This window comes from Symphalangus syndactylus, chromosome 14, assembly GCF_028878055.3.
Source record: "Symphalangus syndactylus isolate Jambi chromosome 14, NHGRI_mSymSyn1-v2.1_pri, whole genome shotgun sequence".
NCBI classification, from domain to species: domain Eukaryota; kingdom Metazoa; phylum Chordata; class Mammalia; order Primates; family Hylobatidae; genus Symphalangus; species Symphalangus syndactylus.
This window is the reverse complement of record NC_072436.2, coordinates 15,778,150-15,796,672: the sequence shown is the minus strand read 5'-3', so window position 1 is coordinate 15,796,672 and position 18,523 is coordinate 15,778,150. Positions and strand designations below refer to the sequence as shown.

Here is an 18,523-nt window from a genome sequence, read left to right as displayed (position 1 = left end):
TTAACCTCAGCACTCTTGTGCTTCACATACAGAAAAAACACATAGACTGTCGATTTTTTTGAGACGGAGTCTTGCTCTGTGGCCCAGGCTGGGGTGCAATGGTGCTATCTTGGCTCACTGCAACCTCTGCCTCCCGGGTTCAAGTGATTCTCCTGCCTCAGCCTCCTGAGTAGCTGGGATTACAGACATCTGCCACTACGCCCGGCTAATTTTTTGTACTTTTAGTAGAGACGGGGTTTCACCGTGTTAGCCAGAATCTGCTGGCTGACCTCATGACGTGCCCGCCTCGGCCTCCCAAAGTGCTGGGATTATAGGCGTGAGCCACCGCGCCCGGCTGAAAGTCGATTTTTCTGCAGACAGCAAGCTGCGGCCTGTGTGCAGGGCTGGGCGATAGCTCTGCTGAGCCTGGATTTGCTGCTTCTCTGCAGGGGAGGCAACAGGAGCTCTGTGGTGTCTGTGGGTCCCACTGAGGGCAACAGCAGAGGCCCTGAGGATCCAGCAGGGCTCATGGTGGTCTCAGAGGGCGGTGAGGCAGGAGGAAGGAGCCCAAGGGTGCAGGTGGGAGTGGGGGTGGAGCTGCAGCTCTAGGGAGGCTACTCGGCCCTCAGAAGGTCGGACAGAACAAAGGACCCTCACCAGCCTGCCTTGAGGAGCCCTGCCTGTGACTCTGAGCCCCGCCAACTTCACATCCTGATGTGCTCCCTGGAGTAGGAGCTTCCGCACTGCCGAGATTCCTGGGTGTCCTCCCAGTTCCCGAGCTTGCGGGCTGGCTGCAGCTGCTGGAGCCAGAGACAGCTCTCAAGCCAGACCAGGCCTCACCGGGGGTGCGGTTCTCCCGTTCTCCCCGCTACCACCCTCGCTGGCCCCACAGGCCCTCACAAACTAGGCCACTCCCGCTCCTGCCTCCGCTCCGGGCTGTGGAGTATCCGGCTAGCATGCCACGAGGACCTGTGTCAACACATCGCCAGCACCAACCAGCCCAGTTTGCCCACATGTCCTTGGCCCCACACGGCTCACACCAGCTTGGCAGTCTGGGTGCTGCCATCTGCCCTGGCCCCCAGCTCTGTGGGTTTTGGAGACAGCCCACGCTGGCGCTGGTTTCTGGCTAGTTCAGCTCCAGGGCCTCAGCAGGGTTTGTGTGCCATGCCTGGGTCCTGCGACACAGCCACATACTCACGGAAAAGTGGGCACGGGCATCTGGAGTTGCCGTGGGAGGATGTGGGCAGAGGCCCGAGGGCTGTGGCTCCTGGCAGGGTCTCTGAGGAGGGAGACTGTCTTCAGTCACAGCTAAAGGGGTGGGCTGTATTTGTGCCTGTGCCCCCGGCTGTGGGATGGGGTGCAGTGACCCTGTGGACCAGCTGTGCGGGGAGCTGGCCCTCTGGAGAGAATGTTGGGACACGGTGCAGCTGCCTGGAGCACTGGTGTCATGTGCTCTGGGAAGGGGAGGGAGTCACTGATACCTTTCCCGTTTTGCAGAGGCAGCTGATGAGCACATTCCTGGGCTTGGCTGTTGCTGGGAGGTGGTGGGGCAGTGTCCAAAACCTCTCTGACTGGGCTGCTGGATTAGTGGGGAGACTTTGAAGGCTCTTGGGGGAGGTGGTTAGGGCTTAGCAGCCTGGGACTTCCCAACCCTCTGTCTCTCCAGGTGCCAGGAAGCCACTGGCCTGGAGCCTAAAACTGTGATTGCTGGGCCTATGTACTACACCCTGGGGGTCCTCTGACCTCAGGGAGGGAAGGGCCCTTCTGGCCCTAGGCTGGCCCTCCTGCCAGACTGCAGTGACTTTTCCTTTTTTTTTTTTTTTTTTTTTTGAGACAGAGTCACACTCTGTTGCCCAGGCTGGAGTTCAGTGCTGCGATCTCAGCTCCCTGCAACCTCTGCCTCCTGGGCTCAGGTGAATCTTTTGCCTCAGCCTCCTGAGTAGCTGCAATTACAGGCATTGACCACCATGCCCGGCCAATCTTTGTATTTTTAGTAGAGACGGGGTTTCACCATGTTGGCCAGGCTGGTCTCGAACTCCTGACCTCGGGTGATCCACCCACCTTGGCCTCCCAGAGTACTGGGATTACAGGCATAAGCCACTGCACCCGGCATCAGCTGACTTTACTAACAGGGTCTCCTGGGTGCTTTTGCAGAGCACTGCTGGTTGCATACACTGGACATTTTTTTTTTTTTTTTTTGAGACAGGGTCTTGCTTTGTTGCCCAGGCTGGGGGGCAGTGGTGTGACTGTAGCTCACTGCAGCCTCAAACTCCTGGGCTCAAGCAATCTTTTGCACCTCAGCATTCCAAGTAGCTGGGACCATAGGCACACAGTACCATGCCTGGCTAATTTTTAAATTTTTTGAAGGGAAGGGGGTCTCCCTAAGTTGCCCAGGCTGGCTTCAACTCCTGGCTTCAAGTGATCCTTCCACCTCGGCCTCCCAAAGTGCTGGGATTACAGGCATGAGCTTCTGAGCCCAGCCAGGCCTCACTGGACTTTTAAAAGTTGGATGGTAGGCCAGGCGCGGTGGCTCACGCCTGTAATCCCAGCACTTTGGGAGGCCGAGGCAGGCGGATCACGAGGTCAGGAGATCGAGACCATCCTGGCTAACACAGTGAAACCCCATCTCTACTAAAAATACAAAAAATTAGCTGGACGTGGTGGCGGGTGCCTGTAGTCCCAGCTACTCCAGAGGCTGAGGCGGGAGAATGGTGTGAACCTGGCAGTGAGCCCAGATGGCGCCACTGCACTCCAGCCTGGGCAACAGAGCGAGACTCCGTCTCAAAAAAAAAAAAAGGCCAGGCGCAGTGGCTCACGGTTGTAATCCCAGCACTTTGGGAGGCCAAGGCGGGCGGATCACGAGGTCAGGAGATCGAGACCACGGTGAAACCCCATCTCTATTAAAAATACAAAAAAAAAAAAATTAGCTGGGCATGTTGGCAGGCGCCTGTAGTCCCAGCTACTTGGAGAGGCTGAGGCAGGAGAATGGTGTGAACCCGGGAGGCGGAGCTTGCAGTGAGCCGAGATCGTGCCACTGCACTCCAGCCTGGGTGACAGAGCGAGACTACGTCTCAAAAAAAAAAAAAAAAGAAAAAAGTATGATGGTAAACCTTGTGCATTAGATGTTCTAGTTCGTCTTCCAGAAGGCAGAAACTTAAAGTCATGCAAACTAGATCAATTTGCAAGTTCATATGGACCAAGAAGAATCAGGGACAAAACTCCATGAAGACAGGTTTTGCTCTGATGTCATGCTGCATGAACAGCAGGCTTTGCCCACGGTGGAGCAGGCACATACAGCCGGCTTCTGATGGAAAGTTTCAAGGGTGAGGAGCTCCAGGGAGTGTCCATCATGGTGTAGAACACACGGTTCCCACATCCTTATTAGAATAGAAGGCACATAAATACCTTTCAAGGGATCTGTTCTGACTGGCGAGGCTTCAGGCACCAGTCCCTTGGGTGATCCAGATAGAAACCCCAAAGCCAAAAGCTCTGCATGCTCCCAGCTCACCTTCAGCAGGAGGGACACGGGGGCTTGCTTGGGGTGGCCAAACAGGCTCACCGGATGGTCTTGCCCCCAACGCATCTCTAGCCTGAGGCCCAGTCACTCCTGGAAAGGGCGTTCCTTCTGGTCACACTGTTGGTGGCAGCTTCATCCAGCGTGCTTTCATCTGATCCTCTGAGCGGGGAGGGCAGACAGAACTTTCCACAACATGAGAAAAGGCAATCTTCACATCAGAGGAGATTCTGTCTCCTGTCTCCAGTGTAGAACCTTTCCTCTCTAGGCTTCACGTAAACAAACCAGAAAAAACGGCCTCGCTCCTCCCAAGTGACCTGGAATTCCAACTGCCCATACCTTTCCCTGAGTCCCTAGAAATGCAGCCACACTGGGAGCCAACCCCCCTCAGGGTGTCTGCAGGCCCGGGCCTGGCTAGAGGCTCCAGGGCTACTCCAGTGTGTGACTGGAGAGGTGGTTTACCCGCGGCAAGGGACCCAGGGGGCAGGGGAGGGGGCAGGGGGTGCACCTGGGCACCAATGCAGGTCAAGGAAACTTCGCCAGGCAAGGACCCTCCATCAGCGCCGCTTCTCCAGCAGCATTTTTCCTTTTACTCTTTTTATTTTATTTATTTTATTATTATTTTTTTGAGATGGGGTCTTGCTCTGTCGCCCAGGCTGGAGTGCAGTGGCACGATCTCGGCTCACTGCAACCTCTGCCTCCCGGGTTCAAGAGATTCTACTGCCTCAGCCTCCAGAGTAGCTGGGATTACAGGCATACGCCGCCACGCCTGGCTAATTTTTGTATTTTTAGTAGAGACGGGGGGTTTCTCCATGTTGCCCAGACTGGTCTCGAACTCCTGGCCTCATGTGATCCGCCCTTCTCGGCCTCCCAAAGTGCTGGGATTACAGGTGTGAGCCACTGCGCCCGGCCAGTTTTAAATTTTTTTAAAGTGAAGGAGTCTCACTATGTTGCCCAGGCTGCTTAAACCCCTCGCTTCAACTGACCCTCCAGCCTTGGCTTCCCAAAGTGCTGGGATTACAGGCATGAGCCACTGTGCCCAGCCCTCCCATAGCATTTGGCTAAGGCTTTGCACCTAGAGGTGTCTAATATGTTTGCTGATTTGATATTGTTGGATGCAGATCAGCCTAATGATGCAAGGCTGTTGGTGGCCCAGCTCTCCTCTACCCCTGCAAAGAGCTGCTGGCCAGTCTTGGTTCTGTCCTCATTCAGGCCTTTAGTGACCACCTGCAGGGTTTTACCAGCATTATGGGTTGACTCATGTGTCTCCTTAATTAACGTTGAAGTACTAGCCCTCAAGACCTCAGAATGTGACTGTTGTTTGGAAACAGGATGCTTGCAGATGTCACTGGTTAAGATGAGGCAATACCCAACTATAACCGGTGTCCTTATACAAGGGGGAGATGTGAACAGTGACAGACGCTGGGAGAACACCGTGGAGATGAAGGCCGAGATCGTGGCGATGCTGCTAGAGCCAAGGACACCAGGATTGCTGGCAGCACCAGAAGCTGGGGAGAGGCTTGCGACAGACGCTCCTCAGAGCCTCAGGAGGAAGCTGCCCTGCTGAAACCCGGATCCCAGATTTCAGCCTCCAGAACTCTGGGAAGGACCCTCTCTCTTTTTTTTTTTTTTTTTTTGAGATGGAGTCTTGCTCCATCGCCCAGGCTATAGTGGAGTGGTGTGATGTCAGTTCACTGCAACCTCCGCCTCCTGGGTTCACGCCATTCTCCTGCTTCAGCCTCCTGAGTAGCTGGGACTACAGGCACCCGCCACCACGCCCGGCTAATTTTTTTTTTTTGTATTTTTAGTAGAGATGGGGTTTCACTGTGTTAGCCAGGATGGTCTTGATCTCCTGACCTCGTGATCCACCCGCCTCGGCTTCTCAAAGTGCTAGGATTACAGGTGTGAGCCACCGTGCCAGGCCTAATTTTTGTATTTTTTAGTAGAGGTTTCACCTTGTTGGTCAGGCTGGTCTCGAACACCTGACCTCAGGTGATCCGCCCGCCTCGGCCTCCCAAAGTGCTGGGATTACAGGGGTGAGCCACCGCGCCCGGCCAACCATCTGTTTTTTAAGCCACTCAGTCTGTGGTCTGTCAAGACAGCCCCAGCGGACTCATCCAGCCAGCTTCAAGTGCTGCAGTGTTCCCAGCACAATCGATGGCTGTCCCTGACCACAAAGACCTCCCTGGTCAACTCTGTGTCTGTGTCCGGTCCCATCCACTTGCTCATGTCCTGTAGTCCAAGCCCCACTTCAGACCTCCACTGGGGCTGTTGCAAAAGTAAAGGCAGCCAGCAATGAAGAGCCTGTTGGAACACCAGTTTTAAAAATTCCCTTGGCTGGGCACCGTGGCCCACGCCTGTAATCCTAGCACTTTGGGAGGCCGAGGCGGGCGGATCACAAGGCCAGGAGTTTGAGACCAGCCTGGCCAATATGGTGAAACCCCATCTCTACTAAAAATACAAAAATTAGCCAGAGAGGGTGGTGCGTGCCCCTGTAGTCCCAGCTACTCGAGGTGAGGCAAAAGAATCACTTGAACCCGGGAGGCAGAGGTTGCAGTGAACCGAGGTTGCACCAATGTACTCCAGCTTGGGCGACAGAGTGAGACTCCAACTCAAAAAAAAAAAAAAAAAAAAAAAAATTCCCTTGGCTTTGCTTCTAGAGGTAAGATCATAGGGGCCAGGGCAGAGAGAGCACACCATCCAGGGTGTGATGGTCCCTGAACGTGGAGAGCAAACTGGACACCACCTTAAGTGTGAGTATGTGTGTCAAATCTGGAATGCAGAGACACTATGCAGGGTGAACCCATGAGTGTGTATGGAACACCCTGTCCCCCGCAGGAGTGTGAGGCAGGGGAGCCAGGCACATGGAGGAAAAGCCGCAGGACTGACTGGGCAGGAGCCTGAGGCACTGAGATCCCAGCCAAGGATGCCTGCGGGGTTTCTGAGCAGGAGGCCGCACCATCAGAGTCATTTTTTTTTGTTTTTTTTTTTGAGACAGAGTCTCGCTTTGTCGCCCAGGCTGGAGTGCAGTGGCACGATCTCGGCTCACTGCAACCTCCGCCTCCTGGGTTCACGCCATTCTCCTGCCTCAGCCTCCCGAGTAGCTGGGAGTATAGGCGCCCGCCACCACACCCGGCTAATTTTTTGTATATTTAGTAGAGATGGGGTTTCACCGTGTTAGCCAGGATGGTCTCGATCTCCTGACCTCATGATCCGCCTGCCTCGGCCATCAGAGTAGTTTTGGGAAAACCATTGAGAGTGAGGCAAGCCACGCTGGAAGGTGAAAACTGACAGGTAGGGAGATGGAGGGGCTCAGGCCTGTTTCCCCACGGCACAGTGGACCTGTGCTTCTGTAGATGCAGAGAGGGTGGCTGCTGGGGCTCAGGCCCGTTTCCCCATGGCACGGTGGACCTGTGTTTCTGCAGATGTGGAGGGGGTGGCCGCCCCTCACTCTCCAGGAGGTAGAGAGCAAAAGCCCTTCCAATGACCTTGGTACCTACTGTGCCCTTGATCTCACATTCCTAGCTATCTCATGGGTTCTGCACCGGTGCCTCCTCCTGCCCTCGGTAAGGCACCTTCTAGGTCCAGCTGTGGGGCAGGGAGCGACAGGCAGGAATGATCTGACCCCTTTGGCCGGGCACGGTGACAGATGGGCTGAAAGATGAGTCACTAAACATGATCTGGGGCGCGGGGCGGGGGTGCAGCTCAGTTTCAGCCCCTCGCGCCGGGGAGGATGACCGTGCAGCTTTATATAGCCCCTGAGCCCTATATAAGCAAGTCAGAGGCCGGGGCTCGTCCGACAGGAGCCCTCAAGCTGATCTGGTCGGGACCGGAGACATTATTAACCCCAGTGCAGTAGGGTCCCCAGGGGCAACCTGCCCCACAGCGCCCAAGATGCCTAGCAGAACTGCCCGCTATGCCCGCTACAGCCCACGGCAGCGGCGGCGGCGGATGCTGGCTGATCGCAGCGTGCGTTTCCCTAATGATGTCCTGTTCTTGGACCACATCCGTCAGGGTGACCTGGAGCAGGTGGGGCGCTTCATCCGGACTCGGAAAGTCTCCCTGGCCACCATCCACCCCTCAGGTGAGCAAGCCCTGGAAGAGCTGGCTAGGGGCTGTGGGGTGGTGGGGGAGGCCAGCAAGGAGGACCCGACCTGGGGCTCAGCCTTGACCCCTCCTGTCCTCCCTGCCCAGGCCTGGCTGCCTTGCATGAAGCCGTCCTCTCTGGAAACCTGGAATGCGTGAAGCTGCTGGTCAAATACGGGGCGGACATTCACCAGCGAGATGAGGCGGGCTGGACACCCCTGCACATTGCCTGCAGCGATGGGTACCCCGACATAGCCAGGTGAGGAGGCCTGGGTCTACACAGGCTTGAACCCTACCCCTCTGGGCCTCAGTGGGCCCCCAGGATGTGGGCCCCAAAATATAGCCTGGGTGGTGTCGGCAAGAACCCTAGAGGCTGAGCGCGGTGGCTCATGCCTGTGCCTGTAATCCCAGCACTTTGGGAGGCCAAGGTGGGCGGATCACCTGAGGTCAGAAGTTCGTGACCAGCCTGGCCAACATGGAGAAACCCCGTCACTACCAAAAATACAAAATTAGCCAGGCGTGGTGGCGCGCGCCTGTAATCCCAGCTACTCAAGGCTGAGGCAGGAGAATCGCTTGAACCTGGGAAATGGAGGTTGCCGTGAGTCAAGATCATGCCATTGTACTCCAGCCTGGGTGATAAGAGCGAAACTCTGTCTCAAAAAACAAAAACAAAAACAAAAAAAGAACCCTGCAAACCCTAAAGGCTTCTGGAATCCTGTTTCTGCCTTTGTCCTCAATAGAGCCAACTTCAAACGCTGGCCACGCTTCCTAAGGGTCAGCTTTCTTCCTCCTCACCCTACCCGGACCTTAGGACCCCAAGGTGGGGGACACACAGGTGACCCCAGGACTCCGGCCCTCTGACCCGGGTGGGGGCGAGCACTCTCCTGGCTCCTTCCCGCTTCAGCCAGAGCGAACTTTGCACCCCAGGTACCTTATCTCCCTGGGAGCGGACAGGGACGCAACCAACGACGATGGCGACCTGCCCTCCGACCTCATCGACCCGGACTTCAAGGAGCTGGTGGAGCTCTTCAAAGGGACCACGATGGACTGAGCCAGCTCTGCCCGCCCGCCCCCGCGCCCAGGGCCGCCTCCCTGAAGAAGCCGCGCGTCGCCCAGGGGCCAGCACGTGCCCCACCTGTAGGCCAGGGGCGGCCGGACCCGTCCCTCCACGACCCCGCCACCCCTCCTAGGCCTGGCTTTGTCTCCAGGTGAATTTTTTACTGTGACACTTTTTACTTTTTCAATAAACGTGACTCCCAGGTGAGGGGGCCTGGGTCTACACACGTGGTGCCTGTGGTGGTGTCCTGATTACTGGGCTCTGGCCGCTGCCAGTGGCCGGCGGCGCTCACCGTTCAGGCCGGGGAGGTCCGGAGCTTCCGCCCCGAGCTCCATCCCCGCACGGGAAGCCAGGCCGCCCCCAAGCCCGGCCGCCCCCGCCCTCCGCCAGCCGGGCGGTCACGTGGGAGCGCGCTGCGTCTGCGCCTGTGCAGCCGGCGGTGGCGTCACTTCCGGCGGGGCCTCCCAGCTGGAAGAGGCGGTGGCGGCGGGTCGGGGTGAGGTGAGGCGGGTGCGGCGCCGGGCGGCGGGGACGGAGCGGGGCGGGGCAGGCGCGGCTGGGCCCCGCCCTCGTGTCGCCGCGCGGCCGCGGGTGCCCTGCAGGGCCGGGCGGGGCCGGGCGCGGGGGAGTGGCCGGGCGGCCGGGGTCCGAGGGAGGGGCGCGCGTTCCCCGCGTTCCCCGCGCGGCACCTGCAGGAGGGCGCGGCCCGCGGGGCGCCTGGGAGCGCGCGTGGGGAGGGCGCGGCTCGGACTGAGCGCCTTTCCCGCCTAGGCCGGGGCAGGGGCCGGGGACTCAGCGCGGCCGGACGCTCGCAGCGGGCCCGCCTTCTGCCGCCGTCGGGGCTGTGGGGCTGACAGAGCCCCGCTTTCCCGGTCTCCCGGAGGGACCGTGCCTGAGGATGCCTCCGATTCTCGGAGCGCCGCGGGCCCGGCCGTCCGCATTCTTCTTCTGTCCATTTTTCGGCCTTGCCCTCTTTCCCGTCTCCCCGGGCGGTGATGCTGGGCCTAACGGGGAGAACGGGTCCTCCGCCTGCCTTCGAGGCACTCACTGGGCGGTGGTTGTGACCGCGGGGGTGGCAGCCGTACGGGGCACGGGCTGTGCTTCTCTCCCTCCTGCCCCAGGGTAGCCGTCGCAGGAAGGTGGTCTTTCAACTGGATCCCCAAGGATGAGTAGGATAGTTTTGGGCAGAGAAGACAGCTTGACCAAAGGCCCTGAGGTGTAAACAGGGCCCAGTGAGTGGACTTTGGGTGGGATGTGGCGAGAACATGTAGAGAGGGTGGGAAGTGGGACGTGAAGGAAGAGCCAACTCTTCCTAAAGGACAGGGCTGGATTTGGGGCGAGTCAGGGGAGGTTGTGGTTTGAGTAGGATCGGGAGGAGGGCGCACACGCTCAGTCTGTTGCTACCACCACCCAGGGGAGAGGGTGAGGAGGTGGTGCAGCACTTAGAGGCGTTCCCCGTGGGGTCTTCAAGGGACCACGAGGTGCCATTGTGGCAGCTGTGACAGCGGTATCCTCGTGCGCCTGCTTGGGCAGTAGATAATTTTCTAGCCTCGTTGGCTGAAAAGGACACAGAACACGAAGAGAAAGTGGAGACTTAGAAACTTTGAATCTCAGAAACTCCAGAGGAGCACAGAGTGACTAGCGATGGCGTCACTGATTCTCACTCTGGAACCTCACTATTGTCACGTTGCTGGAGTGTTACCTCATGTCCTGTTCTTAAGCATGTGGCTGTGTGGGGGAAAGAATTTGAGACTGGGAGGCCAGAGACTGGGGTTCTGTCCCCTCCCCACCAGTAAGTCTCTAAAGCCCTTGGGTCCCCTGGAGGAGGAAGGTTCTACATAGTTCTACCCAATGCGACTCCCCTCCCTATCTGGAGGGAGGGCCAGTCTCTGAGCAAAGCCACATGAGTATCAGTGGGGAGTGGGTCTTTCAGGGAGTCCAGAAACCTGCTGTGGGCTGCAGGCAGAGTGGAGGCAGGCTTTGGGGAGGCTCAGGCCAGCTGCAGCATTCGGGCCGAGCCCCAACTGCTGTGGCCCCGGAGGCCCTCAGAGGGGCACCGCTGCTTGGTGGCAGGCTGCTTCAGCGCTGAACTGGGAGTTCTCAGGGTATCTTTCTGGTCCAGCTGTGGGGACGTGGGCAATGTGTGTGTAAGGGCCCAGCATGGTGGCTGCCCTGCCCTTAGCCCCGACAGGTGTTTGCTGTGGCTGGTGGCAGTCTCTTCTTTCAGTCCTCAGTGCTTTTCTGGGCCTCCACCTCCCTAAGAGTGGGCTGACTCTACATTCCAGTTTACCCAGAAGAGTTGTTTCATTCTTAATAATCAACAGCATCCCTTTCGTTCTTTTTTTTTTTTTAAGGGTGGAGAGCAGAGATGGGTCCCGTTTTTTTTGTTTTTTTGTTTTTTTTTTTTTTTGAGATAGAGTCTTTTTTTTTTTTTTTTGAGACAAAGTCTCATTCTGTCGCCCAGGCTGGAGTGCAGTGGCACGATCTTGGCTCACTGCAACCTCTGCCTCCCGGGTTCAAGCGATTCTCCTGCCTTGGCCTCCTGAGTAGCTGGGATTACAGACGCCTGCCACCATGCCCGGCTAATTTTTGTATTTTTAGTAGAGACGGGGTTTCACCATGCTGGGCAGGCTGGTCTCGAACTCCTGACCTCAGGTGATCCTTCCACCTTGGCCTCCCAAATGCTGGGATTACAGGCCTGAGCCACTGCGCCTGGCCTAATTTTTGTATTTTTTTTTTTTTTTTTTTTTAGTAGCAATGGGGTTTCGCCATGTTGCCCAGGCTGGTCTCAAACTCCTGACCTCCTGTGATCTGCCCACCTCAGCTTCCCAGAGTGCCAGGATTACAGGTGTGAGTCACCGCACCTGGTCACGATGGGGCTCTTTCTGTGTTGCCCAGGCCAGTCTTGAACTCCTGACATCCCAAAGTGCTAGGATTACCACCACATCTAGCCTCTTTCTTTTTTCTTTTTTTGAGACGAAGTCTCACTCTTGTCTCCCAGGCTGGAGTGCAATGGCGTGATCTCGGCTCACTGCAACCTCTGCCTCCCAGGTTCAAGCGATTCTCCTGCCTCGGCCTCCTGAGTAGCTGGGATTACAGGCGCCTGCCACCATGCCTGGCTAATTTTTGTATTTTTAGTAGAGACGGGGTTTCACCATGCTGGCCAGGCTGGTCTTGAACTCCTGACCTCAGGTGATCCGCCCACCTCAGCCTCCCAACGTGCTGAGATTACAGGTGTGAGCTACCGCGCCTGGCCCCAGCCCCTTTCATTCTTAACAGCATCCAGTTGAACGATATAGCACGTGCTTGTCCTGTCCATCATCATGTTGGATAAGGAGCCACAGAGACTTCACTGAGCTGCTGGCTTTCCGTAGCTGTGCTTCCGTCCCTATTGGAGCAGGCGAGCATCGCTGTGGGCTGCATCACTTTGGATGAGGATGCCGAGGCTCAGAGGAGCTTGCCTGGGGCCCCAGAGTAGGGGAATACCTGCAGCCCAGTAGGCCAGGCCCTGTAGGCTGGACAGCCATGGAAGCAGGCAGTCAGGTCTTGCAGAATGCACAGACCTGCAGGTCACCTGCGCTGTGTGTGGCTGGTGGCAGGTGGTCCTGTGGCAAAGGCTGTTGGGGCAGGAGTGGAGCAGCAGATGACACCTGATAAAACAAGTTGGGGCTGGACAGTGGGCTTGATGGCAGCAGAGGGCCTGGGTGACACCCTAGTGGTAAGTGACTTGGGGATAGGGTTTCAGGAAGATCACATAGACATCTGTGTCTGCCTGTCCTGACGCTGGGGGTCTGGAACTGGAGGTTGTCCCAGCACTGGGTGGGGTGGGGTGTGGAAGACTTTGAGGGGAAGGGGAGAAAATACCTAAAGACCATGTAGCCTGAGGGGTTCTGGAAGGGCGGTCCTGGGCCAGGAGAGTGTCATCGAGGGCATGTGAGACTCCAGCCATTGTGAGCTGCGCTGTATTTCACAGTACATTGAGAAAAACCACCATTGGTTAAACTCTGACGTGTTAGCAATTGTCAGGCATAGCCCAGTTTCAAAGATACTAAAATATGAAAACTATGAAAGAAAACTCAGAGACAGTGGGGCGTGGCGTAGCGACTGAGGAGTACGGGGCCGTGGCCGGGACATCGGCATGCTCGGTCTTGATTCTGACTGAAAGGGAAGGAAAACGGGACGGAGGCATCGCCTGACCCACCCTTGCTGCTCTCACCCTGGTGGTGGCCCAGGTGGGATGAAGGCCAGGGGGCCGGGCTGGGTGGGGTCTCGAGACCTCTGAAGTGGGGCTGTCTCTCTGGGCTGAATGGAGCCCCTCCTCCCACCCTTCACCTATGCTCAGCCTCGGTCAGGCCGCCACTCCCCTTTACCTGGGCAGCTGAGGTGTCAGTCTCCTGCTGGCTCAGGGGCTGCCACCTCAGGTGGCCATCTGCCGTGTGCTGGGTCTTTTCTGGCTGCCCCCAGCGCTTCTCTGGACGTGTGCCATTGTCCCCTGCTCACTCTCACCCACTGTGGTCCTGGGTCCCTCCACATCCACCACCTCAGGGACCCCATGCATGCGTGTTGTGCCTCAGGGTTCCCTCTGCTTAGCCAGACACCAGCCTGCTGCCCACCAGGCCTGAGCTAGGGCTGAGCTGCCTGCCAGCCACACTTCCTGCCCTCCCCACTCAGCTGTGTGCTTCACTGTGCTAGGCCACCCGCTGAGGTTGTTGGAGGCCTTCTCATTGTGGCTCCATGGTGACCTCTTGGTTCAGAGCTCGCTTGACCTCCAGCCTTCTCCGTGGAGGGCTCCTTCCTGCCCTCACAGACACCGTCCTGGCCCCGGCTCCGGTTATGTCCGTGCCTCGGCCCTCTGCAGCTTCCTCCCGTGCCGTGTGTCCCAGGGCCCATCTGTGGCCCCTCAGGTCCTGCCTCTTGTGCTTGGTGTCCGTCTCTGCCGCGGGGGCTGTGGTGCCCCCTCTAGCTGCTGATTACCTTATGGGAATACGCCAGGTGTGCATTGCTATCCTTCTGTGGTGGCTCTTCCCTTTGGGTAATTACAAGTGGAGATTCTCCAGCTGTCCTTGTACGCATCTTGGGTGTGTGTACCTAGGAGCAGAATGGTTGGGCCTAGGGTGTGCACAGATACTTGATTTTTAATGGAAAATTCCTTCTGGGTCAGAATTGGGCACCTAGTTCCTTGGCAGGGCCCCAGGAGGCAGTGAGGCTGAGTGAGCTGCAGAACTGTTTCTTGTACTTCCAGGGGGACAGCAGGCCCCTGGCCTCTTGAGAACTGCTGGCATATCCAGGAAAGCCTGGGGCTATGTGTGCAGGGTGGGGGTGGGGGGGTGGGAGGGGCAGTGTGAGGCCCTGGGGGTCGCTGAGCTGGAGGAAGAAGTAGGGAGAGGTGGGAAGGGCTCTTCGTGTCTGGGAAGACTCAGAGGACACAGCCTGTGGTGTTGAGGGTGTGGGTACATTTCATCTCCTAAGAAGAGGAGGCAAACGGGACTCCTTGTTGACTTAAAAAACTGTATGGGTGCGGCTGGGCGTGGTAACTTATGCCTGTAATCCCAGCACTTTGGGAGGCCGAGGCAGGTGGATCACGAGGTCAGGAGATCGAGACCATCCTGACTAACACGGTGAAACCCTGTCTCTACTAAAAATACAAAAAAATTAGCTGGGCGTGGTGGCGGGCGCCTGTAGATGGCATGAACCCGGGAGGTGGAGCTTGCAGCCAGCCGAGATTGCGCCACTGCACTCCAGCCTGGACGACAGAGCGAGACTCCGTCTCAAAAAAAAAAAAAAAAAAAGTATGGGTGCACAGTAGATGCAAAGGGAGCCCCGGAAGGGTAGTTGCATGGGAGGATGTGGGGGCCATCAGTGGGATCTGGGACAGGAGTGACAACCGAGCTCAGCAGGGGGACCCCAGGCCAAAGGTGTGGCTGCATAAAGGCCAAGTGGCCACTGGAGGCAGAGGATGCATAGGGAGAAGAGCCACTGGGGAGGGCAGGCTGGGAGGCAGGTACCCCTAAAGCAGCAGTCGGTCAGTGGTGAGAGCCAGCGGGGGGCGAGGCAGGGGGCTGGCGAGTCCACCTGTTACCTGAGCTCTGCCTTTCTCTGTAACGGGAACTTGCCAGCAGGCAGCGTGTCCCTTCGGGACCCTTAACCCAAACAGGCCTTTCCCTCCGTGCTCTGGTGTTCGTGGGCTGGAGTCCCTGGCAGGAGGACTAGGCAGAGAGGTCCCAGAGTCCAAGAAAGGAGAGGTGACTGTGAGCAAACTGGGTGCTGCTGTGGGTGGGGAGCCCCTGGCCCTGTTTGGACCCCACATCTGGCCTGGGATGGGGCACAGAGTTCCAGGGCTGGGAGCTGGTTTTCTGCTCTTTGCTGGTTTTGCCCTTGAGCCGTGGGATTCTGATCACATGTGGTGTTTGAGGGCTGGACCATTGACATAGGGCGGAACGAGCTAGAGAGGACTCGAAGCCTCGGTGCTCCTGGCCCTCTGTGAGGGCTGCAGCTGTGTGCCCTGGGGTGGGCAGGGGAGTTGCTTGTGCTAAAAGCCCCCTCCTGGGAATCCTGGGGCTCCCCTCCCCCAGAACCTGGAGGTACCCCCTCTGGGGCAGGGCAGGCTGGAGACCAGCCCTGTTGGCTTCCCCACCTTGGGGTTGTGTGTCCTCAGCTGGAGTGGGGACACTGTCCAGCCTGCCAGTGTGAGCGTCTGAGCCTCAAAATAGACTCCCTTTTTCCAGAGCTGTGGATTCCCTTGGGCTGAGAGGCCATAAACGGGTGGCAGCCCAGGGTCCTGGTCACCAGGTCAGGCCCAGCAGCTTCCTCCAGGGCCATCTCCTCTGCCCACCAGGGGAGTTGGAGTTTGGTTCCATCTCCAGGGCACTAATGTGGCTCATGCTCTAGGGAACCAGGAAGCTGGACCTGGGTAGGTGCGGGGGAGCTGGGATCACCCTTAGGAAGCTCATCCTCATTTTACGGAAAGGAAGTCAAGGCTCGGCAGAAGCCGTGTGCCCAGCCCTGCGCCAGGGAGAGCAGGTCAGTTTCCTTGGGGCTGTGGGCCCTCTGCTGCAGTGAGAGGCAGCCGGACATCAGAGATGCTGACGGCCCCACCCGCCCGCGTGGGGAGGGGCTCTGGCCATGGTGCTCCCGGTGCTGGGGCTGAGGCCTCCACATCTTGCAGAGCTCAGGCCGCGAGCCGCTGAGCGGGCTTGATCGCTTCAAGTCGTGTGTGTGTCTGGCTGGCTCTGGCCAGCTCCCTGCTACCTCCTAGGGTTGTCTGGAGCCCACTGGCTGCCTGTGGCTGGACCCCAGCCTGTGGGGGACACCCTGGTAGGCAGGGGAACCATGCACTTTGTTCACATCTGAAGGGAGGGGGCAGGTGTGCCCTGCGCCTCCCCCTCCTCCTGTGTTGGAGAGGGTGGCCCTGCGTCCCACTCCTGTGCTGGCTTCTGTTTCAGAGGCTGAGGGGATCTGGCGGTGGAGCGCTAGGATCAGACGCCCCCGCGATGACCAGGTGGGTCTCAGGCAGGTGGGGTGGTCTCCACCGGGGTAGGGTGTGGGCTCCCACCCTGCTGTGTGCCCTGTCTCATGCGCCAGGCTCCCCCAGCTCCCCCGTCTCCAGAGTCGTGTACAACGGCAAGAGGACCAGCAGCCCCCGCTCCCCACCCAGCAGCAGCGAGATCTTCACTCCGGCCCACGAGGAAAACGTCCGCTTCATTTACGAAGGTGGGTGCGCCTGCCACACACAGCTCCTGCCCTGTCCTTGACGCAGTTCCTGCCCTGTCCTTGGCGGAGTCAGCTCTGCCTCCAGCCCAGGACCCACACTCCAAGGAACCTCCTGCGGCCCCTGCCCCTGCCCCTCCAGGGCACAGATAGCCCCATCACTGTGTCCATAGCCTTCAGGGCCCAGGCGGGTGGGGGTGGCCGAGGGGACCTTGTGTGGGGAGGAGACCTGGTTCTGATCATGGGGGGAGCCCGGGAGGAGGGGCTGGGAGTGGGCCATGCACCAGATAGAGGCCGCGTTGGGAGCCAGTCGTCCATGCTAGCAGCGCTGGAGGAGTTTGCTGGGGAAGGGGAGGGGCCTTTGAAGACAGACAGGCACGCACCCAGCCATGAACGGGCATGTTGCAGAAGTGGCCAGGAGGTGGTTGTCTGGGATTAGGGGAGTGTGCCATGTGCTGGGGCTGGGGAGGTGCGTGGATGAGGTGGGAAAGTTAGAGGCCTAGCTGAGGAGGATGCACTGCCCCCGAGGCGCAGGGAAGCCTGGGGTAGGGTCATAGGGGTCCCTCTGACCACAGTCCTGGTCATCTTGGGAAGGGACAGGCCTGCCAGAGGAGCAGGGACGGGGTCTGCAGGTGAGTGAGGCTGAGGTGGGCAGAGGGCTGTGGGGGAGCATGGAGGACACTTCTGAGGGAGAAAAGGGTCTGGGAGGGCAGGAGCTGAGGGCGGGCACTCTCCTCACGTGGATGCCACCCCCTGGGGCAGGGGGCTCTGAGCACACCACTCTCTGCCTCTGCAGCCTGGCAGGGTGTGGAGCGAGACCTGCGAGGCCAGGTGCCAGGCGGCGAGCGGGGTCTGGTGGAGGAGTACGTGGAGAAAGTCCCTAACCCCAGCCTGAAGAGTGAGTGGGGGCTGACCTGGGGGCAGGGCCGGGCCGGGCCTCATGGGCAGGAGGGGCCTGTGCCCACCACCTACCGTGTTGTCCCCTGGCAGCCTTCAAGCCCATCGACCTGAGTGACCTGAAGCGCCGGAGCACGCAGGATGCCAAGAAGTCCTAGAGCGCCCCGCGCCCCTCCCTGGCCTCTGGAAGATCAGGGTGCAAGGTGTCGGTTCCCTCCTGTCCTGTGGCCCTGCTCCTGGGATGGGGGTGCCTTGCTCCAGTGGGCTGCAGACCCCAGCACTGGCGTGACTGACGGCTGAGGCCTGCCCCTCCTTCCCAAGCCCCCTTCCTTCATCCTTTGGGGTCTCAGGCTGCCCCCATCATGGGGGTCTGGGCCCTGCCCACCCTCCTGCCCTCCCCCAGCCACCCGTCTGCGTTTTTGAAGCTGCCTGGCCCCCAGGGGCCCTGACCTGACCTCTCTCCTCTCCCCTCACCCTCCTGTCCCTGGCCACTGCAGGATCAGGAGGGGAGAAGAAGGAGCCTCTGCTGCCTCCCAGGCTGCTGGGACTGGGCTGGTTTTGTCCTTGAAAGTGGTCAGGATACAGGACAAGGGCAGCCCCACCCATCCAGCCTGGGCTCCCCGCAGACCCTTGCTGCTCCTGTGGCCTGGACACGCTGGGGAGCTTCTCACACCTACCCCTACCGTCCAGCCTGGCCCCTTCCCTGAATCAGCTTCAAGATGGCACCAGCTCTTTGGGTGTAGGATACTGCCGGGCCCCCCAAAGGGGTCCCCAGCAACCAGGCCTGGCCTCCTGGTGTCTGCGGTCACAGTGGCCCCGTGGGCAGGGGCACCCAGGCTGACCCTGAGGTGCTGCTGCTGGGTCTGTCTTGGCTCTGGGGTGTGCTGGGTCACCAGGTCCCTTTTTCTTTCTGTGCCCTCTGAAAACCAAGTGTCTGTGTGGCTGTGGAGCTCGAGGGTCTGTGAATAAAGGCGGCGGCACTGGGTGTGGCCTCTTGGCGGTCTGTCAGGCCTCTGCCCTTGCGGCACACATGCACAGCCAGCTCCCGGGCAGGGCTGGAAACCCCAGATCATGGCGAAGGCTTCTCAAGCCCAGAAATTCTCAGTCTAAGCCACTGGGGGTGCTCAGGTCTCCTAGGGCAGGTGGTGGTGGGGAGGGCATTCTGGAGGGAGAGGCTGGGCTGCCTGATATCACCACCCTTGTTCTGCTACAGGGGGTCCCCAGGGGGCCGCAGAGGTAGTAGGGCTACCCTGAACCCACTCTCTGGGGCACTGTGGCCCCTC

General features: G+C 59.0%; 2 protein-coding genes across 6 annotated transcripts; both read left to right on the top strand.

The window, feature by feature from the left end:
* Positions 1-7,290: 7,290 nt before the first annotated feature.
* On the top strand, positions 7,291-8,897 carry PPP1R27 (protein phosphatase 1 regulatory subunit 27). The gene is made up of 3 exons (XM_055242649.1): positions 7,291-7,577; positions 7,688-7,838; positions 8,507-8,897. The coding sequence occupies exons 1-3, from the start codon at positions 7,388-7,390 to the stop codon at positions 8,628-8,630; spliced, it is 465 nt and encodes a 154-aa protein (XP_055098624.1). The 5' UTR covers positions 7,291-7,387; the 3' UTR covers positions 8,631-8,897.
* A 168-nt stretch (positions 8,898-9,065) lies between these two features.
* Positions 9,066-18,225, top strand: MCRIP1 (MAPK regulated corepressor interacting protein 1). Of its 5 annotated transcripts, none has more exons than XM_063616540.1 (6): positions 9,070-9,137; positions 16,079-16,134; positions 16,228-16,346; positions 17,140-17,241; positions 17,334-17,443; positions 17,738-18,225. In XM_063616540.1, the coding sequence occupies exons 2-5, from the start codon at positions 16,127-16,129 to the stop codon at positions 17,396-17,398; spliced, it is 294 nt and encodes a 97-aa protein (XP_063472610.1). In that variant the 5' UTR covers positions 9,070-9,137; positions 16,079-16,126; the 3' UTR covers positions 17,399-17,443; positions 17,738-18,225. The 5 variants fall into 5 exon arrangements, with proteins under 5 accessions (XP_055097980.1, XP_063472610.1, XP_055097981.1 ...); XM_055242004.2 differs by lacking the exon at positions 9,070-9,137 and adding an exon at positions 15,530-15,656; XM_055242005.2 differs by having other exon boundaries at positions 9,066-9,137; positions 17,334-18,225.
* The last annotated feature ends 298 nt before the right edge of the window (positions 18,226-18,523 follow it).

What these genes read in the sequence shown, in the direction of transcription:
- MCRIP1 (XM_055242005.2), top strand. An exon ending in CGTCCGCTTCATTTACGAAG is followed by an intron (nt 16,347 to 17,139) that starts GTGGGTGCGCCT and finishes CTGCCTCTGCAG; the next exon opens with CCTGGCAGGGTGTGGAGCGA. An exon ending in CCCTAACCCCAGCCTGAAGA is followed by an intron (nt 17,242 to 17,333) that starts GTGAGTGGGGGC and finishes GTCCCCTGGCAG; the next exon opens with CCTTCAAGCCCATCGACCTG.
- PPP1R27 (XM_055242649.1), top strand. Translation starts at nt 7,388, where the DNA reads ATGCCTAGCAGAACTGCCCGCTATGCCCGCTACAGCCCACGGCAGCGG. An exon ending in GGCCACCATCCACCCCTCAG is followed by an intron (nt 7,578 to 7,687) that starts GTGAGCAAGCCC and finishes CTCCCTGCCCAG; the next exon opens with GCCTGGCTGCCTTGCATGAA. An exon ending in GGGTACCCCGACATAGCCAG is followed by an intron (nt 7,839 to 8,506) that starts GTGAGGAGGCCT and finishes TTTGCACCCCAG; the next exon opens with GTACCTTATCTCCCTGGGAG.